Here is a 12978-nt window from a genome sequence, read left to right on the forward strand (position 1 = left end):
TGCACCACCGTGCCGCCCTTATGTATTTACAATAGACTTGTTCATTTGGAATAGTAATGGATGCATTAATCTTGGCAGTGTACTTCCTTTCTTTGTGTCACTCTAGTGCTACTCCAGATATAGGCAGGTAATAACACTGGCATGGTAAACTTAAAAAATAATGAAATATACATCAATAACAAAAATAAAAAATAGTAAACATCCAGGTTAGTATTCAAGCAAAAACACACTCAACAAGGCAAGTAAACCATTTTCAGTGGACCACCTAAACCCTCTATGGTTGTTAGACTTGAGGATCACTAATATAAAAGGATGTGTGACATGTCTTAATTAGAATTTAGTACCTGCAGTATCAGCAGAGATGCCATTCAAACCTAATAAACGTTTTATGAATTCACCCTTTAAACCAACACAACATTTTTGCTTTGCCCTCTCTGGGTGTAAAAGAGGCATCCCTGCATCATCCACTAAATGTTTACTGCTCATTTATGTTAACTTTGATGAAAAGAGAGGAGAAACCCTATGCATCTTCTTTCAAATTGCCTCTGTACGTGATGCTAAGGGTAAACTTACAATATCTGTGACATTTGCTTCTAGAAAAAGCATCAGATAGTGTGTAGTGGGCCATTCCTATAAGTTTCTTCCAACTACTGTATGTATTGTAGGTTGCATAACATTATATAACATAACATTCTCATCCACATGCACAAGACTGGACTACCTAGAGAAAACCCCACAGAGACACCAGGGTAACATGAAAGCAAAAAGCCATGTGCACACCAGATTTCAAACGGATACCATGAGGCAGCTGCGCTAACCACTGCATTAACATGCTGTCCTAGGCTAAATATTAATATAACAGACAACAACATAGTAAACTGAGTTAATGTGTTCCGTGAATTACAAATACTGTTGGCATCCCAAACCTCCAGACTGTGCGTGTGTGTCCAGACTCATCACCAAATGTGCCAAGGCTGACGCACTGCAGCCAAAGAGACCGTGCAAACTTCAGATTTGCCAGGCACGTTGCGGCGATAACCACTGCCAGTTCTAAAGTGTTTCTGCATACCTACCCCTTTTGACGATCTTGGCATGAGAAGCGACCTTCCCGACATCCGCACGATCCGCGCACCCTTCACTGCTGTTAGCCGGCGAGAGCGCGGCATTTCCACACACGAGGAAGGTGAAAGAGGCGCGGAGCAGTTGGAGCACAGCGCCGCGGCCCGGACCCATCACGTTCTCTAGTATGGGGGAAATAAGATGTCAAACCTACGGCTCCTCCGATCTCCGTCAAAACAATCAAAAGGTTCCTCTGTCTTTAAACGGCCCAGTTCCAGATTGCTCTGAAAGTTCAGACAACTGTCAGACGCAATACATCTGCAGGCGCGATCAATCCAGTGGGAAATAACAGAGAGGTCTGCGCGAGGAGCCTGGGGCTGCACAGTCCGAATCGCTCGGCTCAAATCCGCATGGAGCGCAGTGTGCGCGGCCCCAGAGTTTGAGCAGGTGCCTGTCTGGCATTGCCAGTCCCTGCGGGCGGACCACTTCGCACACCGGACAGGAAGGTCCGGCCCCCTTCTCCGGGGCGGCGGGTTAGAACAACACCTCCACCCTATCCTCTCCTCCGCCTAGCACGATTCAGTCCAAACGGGCTCTCGTTTATTTTCGGGTTTCCAGCAACGAGGAGGTACTTCCTTCTTCGGTGCCTAAAGTCTCCACTACAATCATGGTGGCTTATCTCATGAACGGCTTCGCTAAAAATAGAGCTTGTTTCTCCACTCGATCAGCCGTGTTCCCTTTTTACACACACATCAGTACGTGTGAAGCACTTCATTGCTTTGCCGCTCTGGGCAGGGCCACGAAGCTGAGGCGGGCTGAGTCACCGAACAATTAACCGTTTCCTAGGAGAAACAGGAGTCATCAATGGACCCCGCAAACTAGCGCATTTAATTCACTGTACGTTAGCTTGGAGGGAAGCAACGCGAGTCATGTGACAACATAATCCAAACACCAGTGCGTGAATATTCCCGCATATGTTGCAATGGTTGTAAATCCAACCATATAAACAGGTGACGTTATTTGCAACAGCTAAAGAACGATATTTGACTTTAACAAAATGGTGTAATTAACTATAACACATCCTGTGAAAAAGTTGACAATTTTTATTCAAACGAGTTTATATTGTATTTTAACGTACTTAAAGAAGGGGGAGTTTAGATCAGGTTGGAGAGCATGCACTGGTACAGTGCGTTACCACACCCAATACACTATAAAAACAGCGCGGGATCCTGGTTGGCAACCCGCACAATGTCCAAAGGCAGACTCGAGGTACAGTCCCACCATCTATCTGCTTTAGCCAGGTGTTACGTGGGTGTCCCCTTGGCCTGGTTCAGCCAATCTGGTCACCAACAATAAGGATCGTGCGAGTAGGATCTCCCTCGAGGAACGCGCCACATGTCTCTAAGTACAGTAACTGACACTCCCTCACAATGCAAAGTCCACGCAAAGTCAAAAGAGCGATACCCAAAGATTCTCTGAAGAAAACAGTACTGATGGAGCTTCACCCTTTTGCAAAGATATCAGGAGCACCACACACCCTTTCCAGCAACCTCATGGCCCCCCATGCACTCCCAATCCATCTACTAACTTCATAGGCAGAATCACCAGACACATGAATGTCGCTGCTGTGATCTGAGCCTCCATTGACTCTGCAAACATCACAGCATCATCAGCAAAGTCAAGATCCGTGAATCTGTCCTCACCAACAGATGCCCCACAGCCGCTGGACCCCACAACCCCAACACCCAGTCCATGTAAGTATTGAACAGAGTAGGAGCAAGAACACAAACCTGACCACTCCCAGAACCAACTGGGAAAAATGCAAACATTCTGCCTCTACTCTGCACAGCACTCACAATACCACTGTACAGGCTGGATATGAAATCTAACAACTTCAGGGGGATGTCTCAGGATGTTCCACAGGGCAACTCGATCAACTGAGTTGAACGTTTTATGAAAATCAACAAAGACTGAAAAGAAACTCTGCAGATATTTGTGTTTGCACTCCATGAGAGCCCTCAGTGCCAGGATGCAGTCGATGGTAGACTTCTTAGGCCGGTAAACGAGTGATCACGGATCCTATTGAGGATTACTCTAGCAAGGACCTTACCAAACACCAAGAGCAGTGTTATTCCCCCTGTAGTTGCCTCAATCCAGGCTTTCCTTTTCCAGATAGGGACAACAAGTCCTGTTTTCCAGTCAGGTGGGATGACGCCTGTCTCCCAAATGGAAGGAAAAATTGCTTGCAGTGCCAGGAGGACAGCCTGGAGAAGTTCACTCTGGATACCACAGGGAGGTCTACTATGTTTTATTAGTTAATACTGTATATACTATTTTTGTTCTGTTTAAACTATGTCTCTTCACAATGTTTGTATTGGATGTAAATATTGTAAGAAAATTTTTTTTTAAATTTACAAAAAACATTGTTTTTACAGACACTGTTTTGTATGTAGCACTTCTCCACTACTGATACTATCAGAAACCACTTTACCAGTGTAGAGTGATAGTACAGTTGTTTATATACAGTATGCCTTGATTTGTTGAGGATGACGTTTACATGTCAATTTATTGTTATGTGTGCTTAATGAAATTCTTACTTGCATGTCTTCCACAGGCAATATTAAAATATCAACATTGGACAAAAATACAGGGAAGTAATTATAATACCACTGATGAAACACAACATCAGAAAGTAAGAAACACTTGTGTATTTCTCAGTATGAGTGGCTGTGGAGTATAAGACTTCTAGATAAAATCTAGATGTGTGAGTGTTAATGGTCCTGTGTCGTTGGTGTTTTGCTGACTCCCATTTCCAATCCTTAGTGACACTGGCACCACCTTGTCAATCCCACCTGTGTGACAAGAGAGTCACTTGTGTATTGTAGATCTTTTTGCTATATACTCAAACTATTCACAGAATAGATAAAAATACACAGCCAAAGTAAATAATCTATACACAGAATATATAATCTGAGGTTTTAAAATATCACAACAATTCTTGTTCTGTTTCTTCACAAGTTTTGGGAAAAGTAGCGTCCAAATGTTCCTTATTATTTGTGAAGTTTCTTACTGCTTTGATTATCCGCTCTTACAAATGCTTAAATATTCAGCCCATGTTTGTACTATCATTCAAAAATATAAAACTGCTCAAGTATAAATGACTTACCTCTTCGATACCTATACTGTACTCAAAACAGTTTGTTTTTAAATTTTTTATTTTTATCAAGTGTCATGTCACAGATATGTATGTACCAATACTGCCACCAGTTCCAAAATGAAATCTGGAAAAGAAGAAAGCACTTATACTATACAGTATTTAAATGCCTGTTTCAATGAACAGATGTCTGTTAGATTATCTGTTATCACAAGCAGTTTAGTCGCAGCAGTTTTCACTTCTAGATGATTCTTGACACTTCCAGCTGGTATTTACCTTTGCCCTGTTTATGTTCATCTCTACTACACCTAAAACAAGAGGTGTGTGATTTGAAACAATTTTTAGCTTTCTCACAATTTAAGGGACATCTGCTATAACAATTTGTATTTTACTTTATGAATGAATCATATGGCAGTTCATAAAAAACAAACTCAATGACTTAATGATTTTTTTTATTCTTAAGTTTTTTGAGTTGTTTTTTTTTTGAGTTCTAACAAAGAAGAGTAGCCATTTATTTGTTAAAATAATAAGAATATTTTTTTACAACAGGCCATTTAGCCCAAAAGATTTACAAAATTCTTTTTCACCGATTGTGTGCAAAGTATTGTTGGATTCTTACTTATCATTTGGCTGATGCCTTTACCTATGCAACTGACACCATTTGAAATACAGTTAGTGGCATTTCATTTGTTTTTCCAATTGGAGCACATTCAGATAAAGTGAGTTTCTCATAGTCACACTGTGTCAGTCGTGGGATTTGAACCCACAGCGTGTGAATCCCAAAGCCTTAACCACTAGGCCACACTGACTGCCTAAATTAAAATCCAAATGCCACTAGGGTACTAGTTTCAGTCACTCTGTTTGTATATAACTATATGCACCTACAGTCCTCCACGTGTAGAAATACAGTAGAACATTTATATGAAAGTTATTCCTCATCAGTTTCCGTTGGTGCACTGTAGCCTCGAGGAGAAATTGATTTTTTAAGTGATGGAATCCACCTAGCTTATTTTGACACACACTACCTGAATGTGCCTACAAAAGAGGTTCTCATTCAGCTAGACCTCCAAAGAGCACACAAGAATAACAGTGACAATCAAAGAGCACACAAGAATAACAGTGACAATCAGTCACATGTGGCAAGTAAATCTGCATGAACGGAGAGGAAAGGGGGGATAAAAAGTAAATAGCATGTAAATTATACTTAAAGTGCAGGAGGGAAAAGAGTTTTCAAAAACAGGCATTTAGTCAAAAACACAAAGACAAAAATGTTTGGCAAAGTAACAACAATGTTAGGAAAAATGTGTAATCCAAAAAGCAGGCAAAAAGGCTAAAAAACACCAAACAGGCAAAGAGATTGCAAAACAAGAAGCAAAGGCAGAATCCACAGAGCAGACAGGACAAAACACTAAATCACTAGAAACAGGAGTGACTTGATTTTTTTTGCGAAGAAACAATGCACAGTACTGTATAGAGCCAAGAGCTCCCTCTACTTCTGTATGCAGTTACTGGTCAAAAAATAGTCAATTACCTATCTATCTATCTATCTATCTATCTATCTATCTATCTATCTATTAACCATCTTAATTTAAATTAATAGGCAAGGTGTGAATTTGGAGCCACTCCCTGTATTTACAAGCAGTAGACAGCAACCAGTGGCCAAATGGATAAACAGGCATCAGTCCATCACTAGGCAAAGATATGCACACATTCACAGTCAGTTATATGTGTAATAATTAGAGTCACATGCATGTCTTCTAATTAGCACTCTGGAGCTGAGATTCAGCATCACTAATTAGTGCGCCACTGTGTATCCCAATGAGTCAACTAACACTCTCCAATCTTACAAAGTTCACCTTTTAGCTGCAAACTCACTGTTGTATACTTATATTAGATATTTTCGTTGTTATTATAGCAATCCACTTTAATTTTATATCCTTCTCTTTATTCAGTATAGTTGCGGGGATCACACCCAAATTAGTTTAAACACATAATAAAATAAAATTTCAAATGGATGAAATGGATCAATGGATCCAAATAAGGACAATATAATTTCATTAACTTTATAACGAATATATAGAGAACAACAGGGAAAAACTCATTTGAACAGCATTAATGAAAAAATAAACCTCTGGAAAGTCCACAATTAATTTTAACAGACAAAGTCACAGTCACCTACACCCACCCACCCACACACACACACACAGGAGTGTTCTGCAATGGGCAGTGTAATAAGAAGATTAAATGCATTTATCTTAGGCCACAAATATCTGAAGTGTTACTTCCCACTGGCAACACAAGATGGCAAACCTGTGTCATTTCATCTCATTCTCACACCCATTTAATCCTCTTCAGGATCAGTGGAGAGCTGGACTTATTATGCTAACACTATGTGCAAGGCAGGAAGAGCCCTACTCTGGGCAGAGCCCACTCCTGCACATACCTACGCTGACACTCACAAAAGGACCTGATTGGAATTGCCATTTAACCTGACCAACTCCTTGAAGATCGAGAGGAAACTAAAGTACTGGGGGAAAACCCACTCAGACTTGGGCAGAACATGCAAAATATCTGGGCACAGGGAGCAAATCAAGGTTGCTGGATCTGTGTGGCAAAAATGATATGTACTGTGTCATCATGCCACTCCTCACATCCAAAATAATATGAAGTAAGCTACACCAATAAAACCATTGTGTTTTTTTATAAATAAACACACAAAGAGCATTTGGTAACAATAAGTATATTACAAGCTCCGGAGGACAAGGAAGCAAAGAAACAAAACTCTTGCTGCTGTCCTCAGATACAGAATGTCCCAGTCTGTCACAGTGCTACCCACCTCGATGGCTTGTGCATGGGAGGATATACACCTGAGAACAAAGCCACCTGAGAAAATGTTTTAGAAAAAGCTGTAAAATTATATTAATTTTATGTATAAATTCCTGTAAGACCCAAATATAAAAAAAAGACAAAAAAAAAATTCACCTGTCAGATATTCTTGTAGGAGGCCTATGATACAAATAATGAAGATTTTTTTTTTAATTATGTTTTAGTAAGATTTTAGGGAAACATTGTAATATTGCGAAGTTGGGCTTAGCTGGAAGCAGAATTTGGCCATTTGCACTCATGCTGTCAGAAAAAATATACAGAACAACCAAGGGTCCAGCCAAGTGTGATTGGCTTTCAGAGGACTTTAACAATAAATATTATAAATAATAATCACACAGCAGTTATATTTTTATGAATCATAATTTAGTTAAGAAATGGAAAGAAAATATTATGCGCAAAACTAAACGAAAACTGTTCGGTATTCACTTGCAGTGGTACTCCAGAAAGCAGTTTCTCTCCTGAGAAAAGCAGAGATGGAGATTGCACTTCCTGCAGAGCGTATTCGTGTTGCCTTTAACGCAGTGTCTGCAGCATCCTCTGTTGGTCTTCACTGGGAAATGTGCAACCATGTCCTAGTGCACATCTGTGGGTGGTTTGAATGACCTCTTGGGTAGGACCACATTTGGTTGACTCCCATCAGCTGTGTTTGTCTGAATTAGATAAGAAAACAATTAATTATAATGTCAAACATACATTAAAACATTATATTCAGTGAAATTAAATATGGTAAACAATAGAAATTGATTCTTACCAGGATCAGAGAGGATGCTAGATGTGCCTGAAACTGTCTCCTGTTCAGCATCTCTTTCTTTGGAAAATTGAGAGCTTTACAGTCCCGTTTATAGAGATGCCAGGCATTGACCATAGCACGGATGATGGTGTGCCAGAAGATGATTTTAAGGGGAACTTGTACTTGGCTGCAAATTAGTGCAATAAATCCAAACCACCCATGTACTTGTTGTAGGCACCCACAATGTAAGGCCTCTCAACTTCAGTGTAGGATTTGGACACTTTGTCCCAGCATTGGACTTTTTGCACTGGTGCTGGGCTAGCAAAGGATGACACAAGTGTGACTGCCCTGTTGTCATATCATCTGACAGCACGGATGTTGTGGTTTGCATCCACTTTGGTGTCAAAGCTTCCTATCCCCTTTTTCTTCAAGTTCTTCTCATCTTGAAGGTTACAGTTGGGTAAGCACACTTGCCTGGCTGTTCCCACATAATGAATTCCACGATCAAAGAGCTGAACCACTAATGTGACACATTAGTAGGCGTCTCAATAGACCTTGAAGTTCTGATGTTCTGGAAGTGTGAATGGAAGCTTCATTACAAGATCACCTGACAATCCAAGTTCAGATTTGGCTTGGGTGCCATCAGCACTGACTTGGTATATGTCAAAGTAACAGAGCATACCAGAGATTCCAGTTCGTTCCAACATTTTGAAGTCCCATGGGTGTGGTTTGCCTCTCATGTGCTGCTTGATACAGCTGAACCTCCCCTTGAATGAAATCATCATCTCATCCACAGAGTTGTGCTCTTTAGGGACCACCTGCAGACATTTCACTCTGAATGAGTCAAGCCATGGTCTGAGTTTCCACAGTTTGTCTTTCTCCTTGGTCACTGGTACTGTCAGGTTGTTGACAAAATGTAATGATGTCAACAGAGATTGGAATCTGTTGTGTGACATTACAGCAGAAACAGGGGTGTACTGTGTGTCTGCCTCCCAGTACATATGGACTCCAGCCATTTGCATTAAGCCCATCTTCAGGTACATGCCAATCATCTGTTCAATCTCCCTGGTATTTGTGTTGAAAGCTGTATTGATTCGTGTTTTCTGTCAGAGCCTGAATCATGTCTTCTGACACAAAACTCCAAAAGTATTCTAATGGAGTGTGGAGGGAAACATCACCACTGGTGATGTCTCGACCAGAGAAAGTAGTATCAGAACTGATGAAATCCGTTTTTAGTCAGAGGTACCAACTCCAGGGCAGAGTTTGTTTTGTTGGTTGGCTTAGTTTGATTGTCTCAATGGCCTCCTCATCTTCTGTTGGATAATCAGTGAGTGGTTCTCTTTGCCCACTTCATTAGAAGTTTCATCCACCTCCTCATCACTTGAATCACTGCTGTCTGATTCCATTTCAACTTCACTCTCTCCATTTAGTACAGCATCAAGGATATCATACCCAGTGTAGACAAGTTTCTTTGCTGGTCGCATTCTCTAATGGAAATGGTAGTATGAGTTAGAGTATGATCAAGTATGAATAATTTCAGACCACTTACATCCCCACATTCCAGAACATTCACACCCATCCCTGAACAAAGAACCATCCATGCACTCCCCAAAGTAGTTATATCCCCACTTTCCAGAACATTTGCACCTGCATCATCTTCCCAAAGCTTTCCAAAACCATTGCCTGTCTTGTGCAACAAGCAGATATATGGGCAAACAAAGAAAACCAAGAAAATTGCAATTAACTCTATTGTTACAGTTTCAAATACTGGTACTGAAAGAGCTTGAAATAAAGCAAACCAGAAATAATTCATAGATTCAGAATGACCCAAATCTTGTCTAAACTATAAATTATGACAAATAACGCACATTTACACATTGTGTAATGTAACAATCAAATATACTGTATTTTTATATAAATTAATACTTTATTTAAGCATAAGAGAGTTGCAATGACAACATGTACTGTGCAAGGGGCATATGCTATTTTTACCACCAAGCGTTGGAAAATTAAAAATGACATAAAAAGATATAAACGTAATTAGGGGGCGGCACGGTGGCACAGTGGGTAGCGTTGCTGGGATTGGCTCCAGTAGACCCCCGTGACCCTGTAGTTAGGATATAGTGGGTTGGATAATGGATGGATGGATGTAATTAGACACATGCATTCCACCATTACTGTACTTAACATTTAAATTAGTTATACATTGTAAGAATCACAAAAAAAATATTTCAGCGATTTACTTACTTCAAGGCTGAAATATCTGGTCCTCAAGAAGTAGATGTACATCCAGGAAAGATTGCAGGTCTTATGAGTTCATGGCCTTATGGCGAGATCTATATAAACATCCAATACCCAATGACATTGCAAGGCTAAACAATAGGGCCCATTGATTATGCAAATATGATCTTTCAAAAAAAAATTAAAAAATTAAATGTGTTTTTGGGAGAGTTAATTCTGCGACACTGGGTCTTCCAGGGTTAGCACATCTATGGTGTGCATATTCTGACCTCTACACCTTAAAAGAATAGAACGTTCGTAAAGGCAAAAAACTTTTTTTTTAAAATGATTTAAGAGAATAGAATTGGGACCTTGCAATGTAGAGCACTTCGTGGTCTAGCATTGATTTCTGTGCAATCCCTAATCGTGAAATGTCACTGATTTTGAAGTTTGATTTACACTTTTGTCCCCTATAGGCAGGGTGGACCGAATTGGATACAACCCAATGTAGCCTCCGCCTACGTTCTTGGACTGTCCCGCGAATGTTCCAGAAGTTCGTGAAATGCAGATCATAGCATACCAGAGTCACACTTGGCTAGCCCATCCAGTCCGTTTATCCTCAGGATAACATCCATGCCCACCTATGTGTTGACACCGCGTTGTCGCTTGTAATTCACATATGCGTGCTCATTGACATTTGGGGTCAATGATCTTTACGTGTGCACGAATTTGCACAAATTCTGCTTGCTTTAACATTACTCCACGTGGAGTGGTGGTGAGATGTATAAATTTAAGTCTGATCTCAATATAAGGAAATCATCGCTGCAGTAAAGTTGCATTTTACACGTAATGTAAGTTACCAAAATACCAAGACTTCAATTTCGGCTGACGCCACATTTCTGCTTCGCTTAGATGGGGCGGTCACGTAACTTCCGCGATTTACTGCAAATATTATCCTATTTCTGTCAAATCGATGTTCTCTTACGAATTCATCATTATCTAGCATTTCCAAAACATTCCGCTTTACCGGGATGTACATGCCAATTTCAGTCTGAATGCCGTCTTGTAGGAGCTCCCGTTGAGTTAGCACAGCTCACGTGCTCATCCAAATCCTGGTGAAGTTAGAAGTAGGCCTAGTTTCCTAAATTAGGAATGTCGATAAAATGCTTTTATTTCTAATCCTAAGAGTACGACCAAAATTGCGTCAATGTGTGATTTTTGAGTCAGTCGAGTGGACTGAAAAACTTACAGAATTTATAAATCGTCCACCTGTGATTCGAACCTTAAAGAGTTAAAAAGTATCGCGAGACAACCCCCCAGTTGCCAAGACTGACACTTCGGTGAACACTCCGTTGTGATCAGTCAGACTGAGACGATGCAGGTTGTTTTTCTGGGAGCGGAATTTTTGAAGGTATCCAAAATGGCAACTTCTTACCTAAAATAATGAAAATATCAAAAGTGGTGAGATGAAATGCATGAGTCGTGGCTGCACCAAGTGAAACTTCTGGAAAGATCAATTCACTTTTATAAACGCACCTTCAAAAGCAGGAAACTGCCCATATTTCTCCAGTACTGTTTGTTTTGGTTTAAACGCTATCGTCCGATTTTCCAGTAACATTCTTAGGTCTAGCTATCATTGAAAAGCCCTTGTCATTAGACAGTGACAAAATGGTAAACGCACACTTTCACGATTCATTCTATTCCTTTTTTTTTGGAATGTAAATACTTTACTTTCAATGTATTGACTCATACTCCAAAGGAAAATTAAGGTTTATTTCGTTTATATTCAGAGATGGACACGTCATGATTGTCAGACATTTTATGATTTTGTATAGCGCCTGGCAGAGCAAATAAAATTACAATGTAGGATGAATGAAGTATTTATTGGACGCAATAAACCGATTCCAGTTCCCTGCAGAATTCACTTCTATTTGAAACACAGAGTAGGCCTATATGGATTTTGTCCTTCCTGGGCTGAGGGTTTTATGTTATTATCCCCAGATCTATAGACTTGCCCGTTACATTAATTGGTCCAATTTGAGCGATCGTTTTAGCATATGCGCACTGCATGTTAGTTCCTGGATAGTCATCAGCCTCTCGAGGCAGTAAATAGATAAGTCAGTTAGAAAATGAACTGATGAAAAGCAGTGGATGGACGAAGTATCCCCCGCAATAGTCTGGCTTAATACGCGTTTACATTTACTTATACGGTTGACGCCTTTATCTAAGGCGACTTACAACATTTATGATACAATTGGTAACAAATTGGCGCACACAAATTGTCAGTAGCGTGTTTTGAATCCACAACTAAAGGACATGAAGTCCAAAGCCTTGGCCATTATGCCACACTGCCTAATACATTTGTATTTATACAGTAATTACGCGCCAGACACTACTGTACTCTCTAGCTTACCGTTATACTGTATTGGAATTAGCGGATCTTGGAAAAATAATGAATAAAAGTTAAGAATTAAAAATTAATAATAATGCAATATTATAAAGATCTTTGTACCACGAGAGGGCTCTCTTGGCCACGTTATGGACTCATTTCGTCCTTAACGTTCCCTTTCTGTTCACATTTCTATAGCGTGATTACTCATATTGTAAATGAAGAGTAAAATATAAAATAACGTGTAATAACAGAACTGCACATAAACGTTCTGCAGCATGTTAGTAAAAGAAAAAATGTATCTGTCTAGACTTTTATTACATTTCTAAGCCTCCTTAATATAAGCTAATTATATACTGTAAATAATGTCTGTATACTGATGCTGTTGACTGAACAGTTTAAAACATATTAAAAGGTGATTAGTCAATTAATAAATCTTCCAATGTATAAAGTTGAATGTGTGCCTGTTTGCGTTTTTGTCTGTTATGCAAATCCACACTGTTGAACCTATCTCCACCAAATTTTACACAATTTACCCAT

The 12978-nt window shown here is 39.9% G+C and overlaps 1 protein-coding gene across 5 annotated transcripts in view; it reads right to left on the minus strand.

The window, feature by feature from the left end:
* Positions 1-1928, minus strand: part of adam15 (ADAM metallopeptidase domain 15) — a 110842-nt gene extending 108914 nt beyond the window's left edge. Inside the window, exon 1 of one of the 5 annotated variants that reach the window (XM_039752453.1) lies at positions 1074-1928. In XM_039752453.1, coding sequence (XP_039608387.1) covers positions 1074-1233 — 160 coding nt within the window. In that variant the 5' untranslated portion in view covers positions 1234-1928. The remainder of the gene's footprint in view (positions 1-1073) is intronic. The other 4 variants (XM_039752458.1, XM_039752438.1, XM_039752455.1 and 1 more) reach the window with 4 other exon arrangements.
* Between the last annotated feature and the right edge of the window lie 11050 nt (positions 1929-12978).

Source organism: Polypterus senegalus, chromosome 1, assembly GCF_016835505.1.
Source record: "Polypterus senegalus isolate Bchr_013 chromosome 1, ASM1683550v1, whole genome shotgun sequence".
NCBI classification, from domain to species: Eukaryota; Metazoa; Chordata; class Cladistia; order Polypteriformes; family Polypteridae; genus Polypterus; species Polypterus senegalus.